Source organism: Gopherus flavomarginatus, chromosome 1 (genome assembly GCF_025201925.1).
Source record: "Gopherus flavomarginatus isolate rGopFla2 chromosome 1, rGopFla2.mat.asm, whole genome shotgun sequence".
NCBI lineage: Eukaryota > Metazoa > Chordata > Testudines > Testudinidae > Gopherus > Gopherus flavomarginatus.
In genome coordinates this window covers 179,280,420-179,294,304 of record NC_066617.1, presented here as the reverse complement: position 1 = coordinate 179,294,304, position 13,885 = coordinate 179,280,420, and the positions used below count along the sequence as shown (strand labels likewise).

Sequence of the window (13,885 nt, the reverse complement as noted above, 5' to 3'; positions counted from 1 at the left end):
AGGAGCAGCGCATTTGGCACATGCATGCACACACAGACACAGAGCAGTTCATCTCCACATAGACACACCTTTCCAAAACCATTCATCTTAGGGCTGTTACACAAGCATTCGCCACTAAATACATCCCTGCCCACAAAATGGATATCCCACCCCTCATCTATCATGGTTGCCATGGATATGGACCACAATTCCTCTAAGCCCCAGATAATGTTTCATCTCTACCATGTTCCCTCTGACCCTGATAACCTCCCCTCCCCCTTGCTCCACCCTGATCCTCCTATGCCCCTAACCTTCCCTCTTCACGTACTCGATCTGATCTGCCTAGGCCCAGATATAACCTCCCCTCCCCAGCCACTCCATCCTGACTGCTCTATCCCAGATAACCTCCCCTTCCTGCCCCACCCACTCCAGGATGATTGGCTAAATGCAAAGATCACAATCCCTGCCTCTCCCCATCATGATCCCGTAAAATTCCCCATAGCTGCCTCACCCTCAGGATCTCCTAAACCTACATGTACCATCTCTGGCAAGGTCCCTCACACTCTACCCCTTGCCTAGGGTTCCTCCACCAAGACCCTAAACTCCATCTCTTGCCTGGTGATCCCCCAGACCCTAGATAGCATCCCCTGCCTGGTGTCCCCGCTCATCCCATTTGGATCAGGAGCGCCAGACACGGCCTCACTGTTTTCTTGGGCTCCTTTTTCCTCTTCTTGTCCGAGGCATTGAGGTAAGCCTGCTCCCTGGTCCTGTACGAAGGGCCTCGGCTCAGCTCCCTCTCGCTGTATGGAGGCAGGGTGTCTTCTCCTTCCTCTTGCTTTGGCGGCTGCTGCTGCTGCTGCTGCTGCTGCTGCCCTGCTTTGTAGGTGGATGGCGGTGACCAGGCATAATACGTTCCCCCTCTCTGGCTGGGCTGCGAGCTCAGCTTGGAGGGTGTCTCACTGCGTTCGCCACTCTCCTCATAGCTCCGGGACTTCCTCTCTAGGACGCTGCTGAGGTAGGAGTGGTCATACTTCTGACTCCCTCCAGGTGTCCGGCTCACCAGCCTGGGCAGGTGCTTCTCATCGTGGGCCCGTCTCCTGGGCGGGCTGTATGACCAGCCCCGATCCGAGTCTGTCTGCGGCTCGCGGTTCCCCCTGCGTTTGCCATAGTACTCCTCCGAGGAGCTGTCCTGATGCTGCACCACCCCGCCGCGTCCCCCTCGCGACTCCGACCTCTCGAAACGCCGGGGCTCCTGGCCACCATCTGTCCGGCGGGCACGCTGGCTGTAGGACTCTGCAAAGGCTGCCAGCTCATCCATGGAGACGGCTGGCACGCCCACAGAGAAGTTCTTCCTCGACAGCATTTCCGATTTCGATCTCTGCTGGCTGCAGAAGAGAGGAGGGCAGAATTGTGAGATGCAGTGTCTGATCCATTGGAGCTGGGAGGAGGAAGCAAGAGCTCCCTAGCACTGAAGCCTGTTGGCATACACGTGCCCTGATGGGGAAACCAAGAACCAGCCTGCAATAGTGCAGTCACCAGCAAGCTTTGAGTGAATTATGCACATTGTACCAGCAGACCATCTGGGGAGGGGAATCCCTGCTATTGCCTTTAAGGGCCTGAGCTGCACTTCCTACAGGCTGCTCCACCAGAGACACTAGGGTGAGATTCCCAGGCGATGAATGTGTGGATTAGTGTGCTCTAAGGAGTGGAGTGCCATTCCCTTGGGCCAGCACTGCAGACCGCATGGCACAGAGAGACTGGGGTGTGGTTCCTGCTAGAGTGCACTGTTTCTCTTAATGCATTAGAGAGACTGGGGTGCCATTTCCAGGAGCCCCACTGAACAGAGGGGTGGGGTATGGGTTTCTTGGCCTTATAAAAGGCTATCAAATATTTCACATTATCAGACATGGAATGGGAGACGGTTTGGCTTTGCCTGAGTGGATGGGCTAAGGAGAGCTGTGAGAATCAGATCAATTCTATCTCTGTCCAAGACAGGCCCCATTTCCATCTTCCCCCATTCTGTATCCCCTCTGCTCTGCCAGCCAGGAACAAATCAGCAGGAAAGTGAGGACAGTTGTGATGCATAAGACCTTTCTTCCTTCACCATTCCCTGGCCAGGTACAGCTGTCTCCTGAGCACTGCGCTCACCTGTGCCTAAAGCTGTCCCTCTCCTCCCTGTAATCAGAAACCGCCTGTGTCCTTGATGCACCACCTCCGCTGATCACCCCTGCCCAGTACTCCGCATCACCATCCAGGTCCCCTGCAGGAGGGAGGGGTTTCCTTCGCACCTGCCGGTAAGGCTGACGGAAGTTTGAGTCCTCGTGCAAGGAGCTGAGTTCAGAGATGGTGTTGTTATCTGCCAGGACACAGGGGAGAGAAACAGATACTGCAGAGGAGATGTGTGTGTGAGAAGGGACAGTGAGACTATGGTGGGACTAGGTCTGATACATTCAAACAGAAGCCGAGTCCCCCTCTATTCAAAATAATCAGAAACAGAATCCAAACCCATTCTCAGAATGCTGGCCTGGGCCCCTCCTATCCCAGGAGGGTGAATTTTAGATCTCAACTCACAATAGATTTGGAGAATGCCTCTGGTGTGCAGCCCTGTCCAATTTCAGCCTTATATGAGTGTTCTGTTTTGTATAAGTGTGGCATAACACATAGGCACACACGCACCTCCTCTGGTGTCAGACTGGCTGGCCATGGGTTTGGCCTGACTAGCCAAGCTAAAACAAGATCAACCCCCTCAAAAAATGATCTGCACACTCCCTGCCATTTCTTGTCTGCTGAATAGCTGTCAATCACTACCCTGTCAAACACAATGACATCTGGATTCCAGACATTCCAATCTGGAGAGAGTCTTTTTATAGTAGATCTGGTGGGTGTAAATGGCAATGTGTTCCGTGATGACTGTTTTAGAACTACATGTAATTTGTTAGTTTCTCCTAATCAGTACAGAGCTGTGATTAATGCCATTCCCTAAACCTTTATCGTCACTGATTGAGGGAGCTCATGCATCTGTGACTGCCAGGATCTAAAGGCATCTCTATACAGACACCTACTCATTGGACCTATTGGATGCACAGGCTAATGATAATGGGCACAAGTTTTTTGGAAAATGATCTGTATCCACCACATATGAATGTCAAGACCCTTCATATCATCGGGTTGGATGAGTCAGTCACCAAGCTACCTCAGGCATTTGATCTCTCTTGTCTTCTTCACCAGCAACGTTTTTAGGTCTGTTCATCTGTTTATTTTTAAGTGTGCTTGCAGAAGGTACCAGCGATGTGAACCCTGGCTTGGTGGGTAGAGCCCAGCAAAACAATGAAAGGCCCAGCCCTTCAGATGAGGGAGGGGCCAGAGAACCCACAGATAAAGAGGTACAAGGAATGAAAAAACAGGGATGGGTGTGCAGGTTTTAGGGTCAAAATGAGGAATCTTCATGGAGAAGAGAACCCTACACAGCTCCCACCACTTCAAGGTGTCCTAGAAGTCAGTGGAGGCCACTCAGAGGAACTCTGCCTTGATGTCTGCCAGCCCCACAGACTGATATCCTCTATACAAGTCAACCAGCCCCTTGACTCCCAGTCAGTGTACTGCCATGCCATGATACCTCTTCCACACTGCCTGTGTGAACTCTATCCCGCACCCCCTAGACTGTAAATACCAATCGACAAAGTGCCTCTGACCCATCCCATATTGCCCAGTGTCACAAACCTTCCTCTACTGTAACTGCCCACACATTGACAGCTAGAATCCCTGACAACTCTTCTCCTGGTAAACGCAAGAAACAACCGTCCTGTTTCAGATCCACCATTTCACTGAAGTGGCCAATACAAACTACCTCTCCATCCCCCAAAGCATATTGTGGCTATTATACCAATAACATAACATATACCTTTAGAGACTTATTATAGACCCGCACCTTTCCTCCTAAAAGTATACAGACACCACATTGTCTCATACACCCACAGTTCTACCATAGCTATATGACAGAGAAGGCAGGAATGTAGGACTAGATTTTCAAACATGGGTGTCAAAAGTTTGGGTCCTAACTCCTTATTTACGTTCCTACATAAACAGGGCTGATTTTTAAAAGAGTTGAACATCCAACGGCTCCTACTGACTTAACTGAGAGCTGGTAGATTAGCCACATCTTTGAAAAACATGTGCCACATATTTTGGTGCCTATTTATGTTCTGAGCCTAACTCAAGGCATCAGACATTCTTGAAAAGCTAGGCCATACGGTCTAAGTTCAATTTGTTTGTGGAGCTTTCACTATGAATTTCCAGACTATTCATCATAGAATCATAGGACTGGAAGGGACCTCGAGAGGTCATCTAGTCCAGGCCCCTCTGGGAAGGGTCATACAATGCCTGTTTCTCACATCGCTCTCGCATCCTCCTGGCTGGGTCAAATTGTGCCAGTTCTTTCTCGACGTAGTACAACACCTTCATGGAGTCCCTCTCCTTGTCGGCCTGGATCCTGTACCCCTTGCGCACTGCTGGGAGAAGAAAACATTCAGAGGACAACACTTTCAAACCAAGAAGTGGCTTTTGGTATACACAAATTCTGTAGCTAGTTGAGCCCACATCATCAGGCAGGTGGCCTACAACTCCCAAAGCCTGTGGATTGGTCATTTTGTCTCTGCTTCAGGTGACATTCAAGAGCAACATGATATGAGGTTGAACAACTATGTTGTTTGTAAAGTTTGCAGCAATAGCAAAATGGGTTTGGAAGAGATCACTACATACAACAAAACACACTGATGTAGTGTCATTGTGACAGAGTGAATCTACCCCACACAGAAACTGGCAAAGGGTAAAGTAACACCCTTGTCAACCTCAGGAGAACACCCCCATTTCAAACCCTCACGAAAGGATTTGTCAGGGCAGCAACTGGGTGAGAGGAGGCGAGGCAGAGTGGAGTCCTGCTATGCGTGGCCCTCTACTAGCAGAAGGGCCAGTGGCATAATCTCCTAAGCAGCACTATCTTGCACTGAAGCCAGGTGGTGGAGAATCAGGGAGCTGCAACTGGCCCGCTGCACTCTCCCACTCCCCTATTCCACCTGAGCTCTGCTTGGACGTGGTGAAGAGTATATTCCATGGGGTATCAGAAGTTCCAGAGAATACAGAGGGAAGCCCAATAAGTGTCTTCAGATTTAAGACCTTTAAGTGCCTTAAAAGTAAATAATAAAATTCTGACGTTTATACTGAATGTACTGGTGAGCCAATGGCAGAATCTTAAAAGAGATCCCATCTGTTCTATAAGGTACCTGCAAAACTGCAGGCTGCTGCAGTCTGTACATAACATATTTTATACAAAATGTAGGGCTCAGTCATAATTAGTAAGTTATCCCACCTGCCAGGGGAGTGCTATACCCCTTTGTGGCCTATGGCATACTTCCCCACCTGTGTGCCTGGACAGCTCCATGCTCTTGCTTCCTCTATGCTTCCTATACGTGCCTGGAGCCACAGGGACTGTAATTATGAGGGGCTCTTGCTTAGGGTACACTGTGTGGAAGCCTCTTTGTGCATTTCCTTTCCCTATCCTATAGCCCACAAAAGGGCCTATGCCAATGTGGCCCATACTCTGCAAACAGAGAATTACAAAACGCAGGTCTTTGAAGAAACTAAAGTATTTACCAGAGATGGTTAAGCAAAGGTCCCAGTCTCAAGTTATTCCAGAACTGGTCTGGTTGCAAAATGTGACTAACAATTTAACACCCAAACTCACCCCACTAGGAGAAAGTTGCTCAGGGAAACAAGCTAAGAAATCCAGCTGGGAACTCTTAAATCAGCTAGAACTTGAAACCAAATAATCAATTTTGTTTGGATTTAATATGCTTGCTCATATTTGTGCATGCACCAGATATTGCTTGTACACTTATCTGATACTGTGGTTTTCAATAACATTGGTTGGTGTTTTGTGCTGGAAGATTCTCTCAAAGATTTACTCCACATCCTGATATGGTAGTGACTAACACACAGATTCCATGTTACGTTGCATGGTGTGCACTGGTTGGACTATAAGGGCTTGTCTACACAGGCTGTTACTGTGCAGCAAGCCAGGCTGTGAACCTACAGCGAACAAGCTTGCCATGCAGTAACCTGCCACATGGATATGGCTACAGCCCATGAAACTCCTGCAGTGCAGTGCACTGTAGCCATGTCCATGTGGTGAGTTACTATGTGGCAGGCTGGTGCACTGCAGATTTATACCCTGGCTTGCTGCACAGTAACTTGCTGTGTAGACAAGTCCTGAGTCATCTTCTGTCCTAAACTGCTGTGCAGTGCTGCTGCGCTCCACTCCAGAGATGGCTGCATTTCAGCTGTGGGTAAATCAATTCCTATAATTAGTTTGTGAAGTACTTTGGTGTGAAAGTGCTTTATTGTATGTTACTGTACATTTGTAAGGTAAATAACCCTATTAAACTATGACATTGTGTATGTGTACTTAGTAAAGAAAATTAGATGCATAAGATATAGTGTGGTGCTATTAGAATAGTGTCTGCAGTTTGTCTACCTTTAAAAAAACTCTCTTAAATAGCTCAGCTGATGGAAGTCTACAATTTTGTTCTTCCATTGTGCTTTGTTATTGTTAAAATTATGTGCATATAAGCCCAGCAAATGTGCAGAGGTACTATCCCTTCTTTACAAAGCTTATTACATTATATCTCTATACATGATTTTTGTGCCAGTGAAAGGTGCTGGATTGGCAAATCTGGAAACTAAATTCTTCCACTGCACTGACAGAGCAAGTACAGCAGTGCGCACTTCCCGCTCTGCCTTGCCAGTGTGCCTGAACTCTAGCCTGGACACGGCCAACAAAAGTGCCAATTATGGATATTTTTTCTGACATATCTACTCAGTAGTGCTGGAACTAGGGGTGCTGAGGATGCTGCTGCACCCCTGGCGTCCAGTAGTAATTCCAAATACATGGTTTCCATCATCAGCAACCCCATTATAAAAATTGTTCCAGCACTCCGGTATCTACTAGGAATTGGATTAACCCCCGTCACGCTGGCAGGCCAGATGCCACCTCTTGCCCAGGCTACAGGCATTAGCTCAGAACTGACAACCTCGTAACTGGAGACCTGACCAGGTCACCTGTATGTTAGTTTTGCTCAAAACAGGTATTCTAGGAAGATATTTAGTATTTAGACTCTATGAAATGCTTGTATGTTGCTGCATGCATTAATCTCATTGATAATAGCTATATCCTATGTTATAAGGTGATATTTACATGTTTGCTCTGTAACTGTAGAAGTGTTTGCTCTGAACTTCAAGCCCTCAGAGTCAGGAGAGAAACATTACCAAGTGTGAAATACTAGTTTGCCACAGGAAGTGTTATCTCCTGTTCAACAGAAGGAGGCCCATAGACACCAGACAAACCATTGTGAGATGTCAGAGGACAAAAGATTTTGTTGATTGCCCTCCTCCCCCTCCCATGAAGAGGAGATGGTGCACTTGGACTCATTCAATCATCTTGAACTATTGGGGAAGGGAATAAAAATCACTGACAGGAAGAAACTGCACCTGTTGGTTGTCTGAAACTCTGAAGGGCCAGGGATTCTAAACTGCAGCCAGATATCCCCAGGGGTTGCCCCTTGGGTCTGCCCTGAGAGACAGTTCAGGCAGGTCCAGATCACTACATCTCTGTCACTCTTAGGATTTATATGGTAACTCATTGGTGTGTATATGTTTGCTTGCTTTAACCTGTAAATAACTCTTATTCCTTTGTTCTAGTTAATAAACCTTTTGATAGTTTATTAGATGATTGACTACAGCCGTTGTCTTTGGTGTAGGATCTAGATTATCAATTGATCTGGTGTGACTGGTCTCATGGCACTGGAAGCAACCTAAATGTGGTGTGACTTTTTGTGTAAGTGACCACTTATCACTATGTCCAGTTTGTCTAGATGGCAAGATAGACTGAAGAGTCTGAGGGGATTGTCTGTGACTCAATGGTAAGACTCAGGGGCGGCTCTAGGTATTTTGCTGCCCCAAGCATGGCAGGCAGGCTGCCTTCGGCGGCTTGCCTGCAAGAGGTCCCCAGTTCCGCGGATTCGGCGGCACGCCTGCGGGAGGTCTGCCAAAGCTGCGGGACCAGCGGAGCCTCCACAGGCATGTCGCCAAAGGCAACCTGCCTGCCGCCCTCACGGCGACCAGCAGAGCGCCCCCCGTGGCTTGCAGCCCCTGGCACACGCTTGGCGTGCTGGTGCCTGGAGCCACCCCTGATAAGACTGTTAGAACAGCATTTCCCAAACTTTTTTGGCCACGGAATACTTTTTAGCCTATTACAGAACACTTATAATATTATTTTGTAGTCATTTGGTTCTCAAATAAAAAATTGCGTTATTTATGCTCAAATATATTTTATTTTATAAAACAAAGCAAAAATACAAATTTAAAATAACTTGAACTAACAATTTCTAACGGGAAAGCATGTATAAAGTAGTACAAAAATCAAGTGCAAGAGTCAAAATTAAAAACAGTGTTCTACTTAAAAAAACCTGTTTTTATATATACACAAACTCCAAACAAATTAGATTTTTACTAGGAAAATCTATTTTATAAACAGAAATACAAATCTGGATTTAATGGGATTGATGTTTCTGCATTTTTCTATCACAAATTCACTTAATATTAGGAACAATGCTGGAAAGTTGAATCCTCATGTCAGGTGCAGCATCAAGTCTATTCCTATATTTGGTTTTTGTTGCAGTATAATACGAAAATCCCGTCTCACACAAATAAGTTGTAGCAAAAGGAAGGCGCACTCGAACTGCACATTTAGCCACATTAGGGTACTCTTCTATTAGGCTACTCCAAAAATTATTCACTGGAAGATCCTTAAACTTTTGTTTCAAATCAGAGTCAGAAATTAAGTCAATTAGGCTTTCATAATCGTGCACAATAAAGCCAACTGGTTTGGCTGTAATTACAAACGGATTTTGAACCCAAGCATTATCATCAGTAGTTGTAGAAAAATATTCTAATAAAGAGGCCTGCAAGTCACATAAGGGCTGTAAAATGGTGCTGGAAACTTCTTCATGACTGTAGAATTTATTTCAGTTAGAAATTCATGTACTGTAGGGAAGCAGTCGAAGGTATTCTGTTCTACAGAAAATGCTCAGAATTCCAGTTTCTTTTTTAACGACGAAATTTTATCCATTGTAGTAAAAATGGTCATATTCTTTCCTTGCAGCGACAGATTAATTTCATTTAATTTTGCAAAAATATCCGCAAGATACGCAAGTCTCATTAGCCACGAGGAATTTGTCAGACAGTCATTAAAGTTTCATCCTGAATTACCTGAAGTGAAGAATACCACTAGTTCACTACGAAGCTCAAAAAGCCTCACAAGCACTTTTCCTCTGGATAGCCACTTCACTTCCATATGTAAAAGAAGCATTTTGTGCTGACTACCCACTTCCTTGCACAAAATTATAAATAACCTAGATTGAAGTGGTCGAGATTTGACAAAATTGATACTTTGTACTGCTTCATCAAGCACAATTTTCAGATATGCTGGTATTTTTTTAACTGCAAGTGCTTGTCTGTGTAGAACACAATGGCTCTTAATGCTTTCTGGTGCCACACTTATGATTCGCGTTACAGCTCCCTTCATCTTCCCGGTCATTGCCCGAGCACCATCAGTACATACAGCAATACATTTTCCCCAACTAATTTCATGCTTTCTGATAAAATTGTTGATGCAGTTGAATATTTCTTCTTCAGTCATGTTGCTTTGCAGAGATTCACATAAGAGCAGGTCCTCGTCAATAATATTACTAAATCTATATCAGACAAATACTAGTAGCACAACAAGTCCTGAAACGTCAGTGGACTCATCTAGCTGCAATGAATACTCATGGCAAATTTTCAGTTGGCAAACTAGCTCTTTTTCTATGTCATCAGCAAGATCTTTAATATGGCGTGCAACAGTATTATTTGACAACTGTACAGCATCAATTTTTTTACCAGAGTGCTTGCTCAATATGCACGTTACAATATCTTTCGCAGAAGGCTTGATAAGCGTTTCTCCAATAGTATAAGCTCCTCGGGCAAGCGCTATACGGTAACTTACTCATTAAGATGCCTTTGTTGCACTTTCATTGTCTGTTTCAGCAATTTTAATCATCGAAAGTTTACAATTTCCAAGTCATTCATGCTGCCTCTTGAAAAAACTTATATCTTTGTATTTGTATTCAGCATGCTTGGTTTCCAAATGCCTACAAAGTTTAGCAGGAGCCAATGAACTGTGTGCTAGTATTTTGTTGCACACGACGCATTGTGCATGAGGAACATCTTTATTTCCAACACACGTAAAACCGAAAGACAAATAACTTTCATCATACTTTCATTTTGGTCTTTTAACATCTGCTTCTTTTTGTTTTTTGATATACTGTGATGGAAATTCTTTCACCTTGGATAACTTACTAGTACTAATAGATTTTTCGGCAACAAAAAAGACTGCGATTGTTCATCCTGACCTTGAAGCGTCACAACATTTTGCTTGTTTACTTTGGCCATAGTTGGAGTACCAGAAGAACTTGCTTTTCATTTCAAAGTTCCTTCTTTTAGCCACAAATGACGATTAGGTTCAGTAACAATATTCAGAAAATACTGATTTTTGTCAAATTTTGTTTGTCACAAATATTTATATTGTTTCAAGCAAAGCTAGTTTAATTGTGCTTATCGCACACACGGTAAAGACCCACAGATTTGAACGTGTTGCGTGAATATGTTATATTCAACATGGCGTAAAGAGAATGGTGTGTGCATACTGCTGCAGTTTGCACAGCCTTGGGCAGAAAGGGTACGATGTCACTAACTGAAACATGCCCAAAAGGGGTAGAGATCAACATGCTTGTGTGCCGCGTTCAATTTACACCATGATAGTCAATACGAGATCTATCAATAACTGGAAAAAGAGTTTTACGTTAAATTATAGTAATTCAAAAAGAGTTGTAAACTACGCTTCAAATATGCGAAATTAGAAATTAAAAAAAAAATTTAAAGATCCTTTTTTAAAATTACGATTCTTTCACGGAACACCTATTCACATCATGCAGAACACCAGTGTTCCGTGGAACACAGTTTGGGAAACACTGTGTTAGAGTGATCTAGAAGTTCACATTTGTTACTGGTTTGGTGAAATCAGGGGTGAAAGTAAAATACAGCTCTTACCGGTACGGGTCCCATTCTGTCTCTCCTCCTCTCCTCCGAAGGGGCGGGGCCAGGGGTGGAAGTAAGTTACATTTCTTACCTGTACAGTCCAAACACAAGCAACCCACCTCTCCTACATACTTCATGGATCCCTCCCATTGCATGACTTAGATATAGAAAATAAAGCTACTATTACTACTACCAGTACTGTCTGTAATAAAACTTTACTATTGGAATAAGCCTGAAAAACTGAAAACTAACTGTCACATTTTTCTCCTTGTCCTCCCTCCTCCTCCTCCAGCCAGGCTGCCCAACACGGCTAGGCTCCGTGTTCCCCCAACCCCCTCACTCAGCACGAGCTGCAATGGCTCCCCTCTAGCTTGTAGCAGGGAGCAGGGGGACTGGCTGAGGGAGAAGCTTCCCCAGGTAGCCTGTTGCCTGCATAAGAACAGTTTAAACTTAGCTGTTCACTCCGGGGTCTGAATCGCGGGATTAGGAACTATTTCTGGCATCCTTGTTAATTTCACTCTCGGTTGTTGGGGGAGGGGGTGACCAAAGCTGAGGCAGTTCTTTTCTGCCTCCTGGATGAGGCGATCTATATTACTGAAGAACAGCTAAATTTAAATTGTTCTTATGCGGGCAGCAGGCTACCTGGGGAGGCTTCTGCCTCAGTCAGTCCCCCTGCTCCCTGCTACAAGCTAGAAGGGAGCTCCTGCAGCCCATGCTGAGTGGGAGTGTTGGGGGAACACGGAGCCTAGCCACGTCGGGCAGCCTGGCTGGAGGAGGAGAGGGAGAGAAACAACAAACAAATGTGACAATGAGTTTTCCCTTTCCAAGCTTTTATTAGCTTGAGTTTGAACTGTTTGTTATGCAGCCAAAAGAGGTGAAAGTAAGCCAGTACTGAATGCTCCACTTATTTGCCGGTATACTACTGCACCATTTTTTTACCAGTACTCCATACTGGGCCGTACCGGCTTACTTTCACCTCTGGGTGAAGTCTAATTATAGCACTTACCACCAGTTTGGGATGTCTGCCCTCACGGAACCACTCACAGTTGTGAGCCACTCCAGACAGCACGACACCCCCACACCTTGTTTTACAAGCAACCCATCAAGTGGGAATGACTTTGAGTCCTTAGCGACCTTTGTGAAATTTGAATTGGTGGTTTACAGGCTCCACCTCATGTTCCAGTCCCTTGAGCCATTATTCATCTTGAGGTTGTGCCAGATATCTATTTGGGTTACACTTATAGCTCCTGGAACTGATAGAAAATTAGTTAGGCTTATAAACTTCATGCTTGGCTTGCTATTGCTGCTGTGTATCTAAAGGAAAACTAATTTCCTGGCTAATTCTGGAAGCGTCTAGGAACTAATACTGGCATTATGTCTGTTAAGACGATGATGGTAAGTGCATGGAAAATATTTTCTATTACAGGGGAAGCCTAGTGTCTGTGGTTTGACTTACCAGTTCTTATTACAACAACGCAAAATGCTCCACTTACTGAACCTTTTTATTATGCCTCTATATGGTCTTAAAATACTAGTACTTCACACTTGTTTTCTTCATCTGAAGATTGCCAGGCCCTTTTTAACAGTGGAGTAAATATTTGTATTCCTGTTTTAGACATAGGGAAACTAAGGCACAGAGAAGTTAAGTAACTTGTCCAAGATCACATGCCAAATCAGTGGAAACTGAGGGCTGGTCTACACTACGGGGGGAAATCTATCTAAGATACGCAACTTCAGCTACGTGAATAATGTAGCTGAAGTCGAAGCATCTTAGATCGAATTACCTACCGTCCTCACGGCGCGGGATCGATGTCCGCGGCTCCCCATGTCGATTCCGCTACCACCGTTCAGGTTGGTGGAGTTCCAGGATCTATAGGAGCTCATTCGGGGATCAATATATCGCGTCTAGGTGAGACACGATATATCGATCCCCGAGAAATCGATTGCTACCCGCCGATACGGCAGGTAGTGAAGACGTAGCCAGAGCCCTTCCTAATCATTAAACTGTACTCCATCCTCATGAACTGCTAATGTGTTCTTATGTGTTAACTATGTCCCTTCGGGCACTGCTTTTTGAGCCTTCTTAAAGACCATGTCCACACTGGCAGCTGAACCATACTAGCTACAAGTTTAGACTGTGCTCCTAAAGATCCTGCAGTGTTTCCCTCACCAGAATGGAGACGGATTGCTTTTTCTGAGCACTGTGTTTGCAAATGAAATGACTGCCCATCTTCCCTCCCCACATCCCAAACACCTCCCACTCCACAAGGTCTGTAATACACCTCTTGGACAAAAAAATCCTTGACCTCATTGGTCAGGAAAATCATGCTAGAGCCTCACTAGTAACAACTCAGTTTAAAATGGACACATTGCCTTAAAAACTACAAATACAAACAGAACAACCGAAAGTCTATTTATTGTTTACTTGCCTGTTAAGCCTTGAGTTTAGGGCTCTGTTCCCCCTACGCAGAATGGCAAACTGGGGATCCTGACATTGGTTCTATTCCTGGATCTGTCACTGGCTCACTGTGTGACACTGAGTAAGTCACTTAATCTCTCTAGGCCTCAGCTTTCTCATCTATAAAATGGGGATAATCATATTAACTCACCTTGCAGGGATCTCATGATTAATGTTTTCTAAACATCTAGGCTGTTTGGGACAGGGACTGTCTTTTTGTCCTGAGTTTGTACAGCACCTAGCACAATGGTGTCCTGGACT

General features: G+C 45.1%; 2 protein-coding genes across 6 annotated transcripts in view; both read right to left on the bottom strand.

Annotated features, from left to right (window-relative positions):
• Nucleotides 1-13,885, bottom strand: part of GPA33 (glycoprotein A33) — a 208,447-nt gene that overhangs the window by 70,027 nt on the left and 124,535 nt on the right. The gene's annotated exons all lie outside the window — the stretch shown is intronic.
• The window catches only part of ILDR2 (immunoglobulin like domain containing receptor 2), a 52,557-nt gene that overhangs the window by 1,282 nt on the left and 37,390 nt on the right, over nucleotides 1-13,885 (bottom strand). For 2 of the 5 annotated variants that reach the window (XM_050958610.1, XM_050958625.1), the window contains 3 exons: nucleotides 4,371-4,487; nucleotides 2,128-2,335; nucleotides 683-1,364 (listed from right to left, as the gene is read on the bottom strand). In XM_050958610.1, the coding sequence (XP_050814567.1) occupies nucleotides 683-1,364; nucleotides 2,128-2,335; nucleotides 4,371-4,487 (1,007 nt within the window). Of the gene's footprint in view, nucleotides 1-415; nucleotides 1,365-2,127; nucleotides 2,336-4,370; nucleotides 4,488-13,885 lie in introns of those variants that run through there. The other 3 variants (XM_050958618.1, XM_050958635.1, XM_050958601.1) reach the window with 2 other exon arrangements.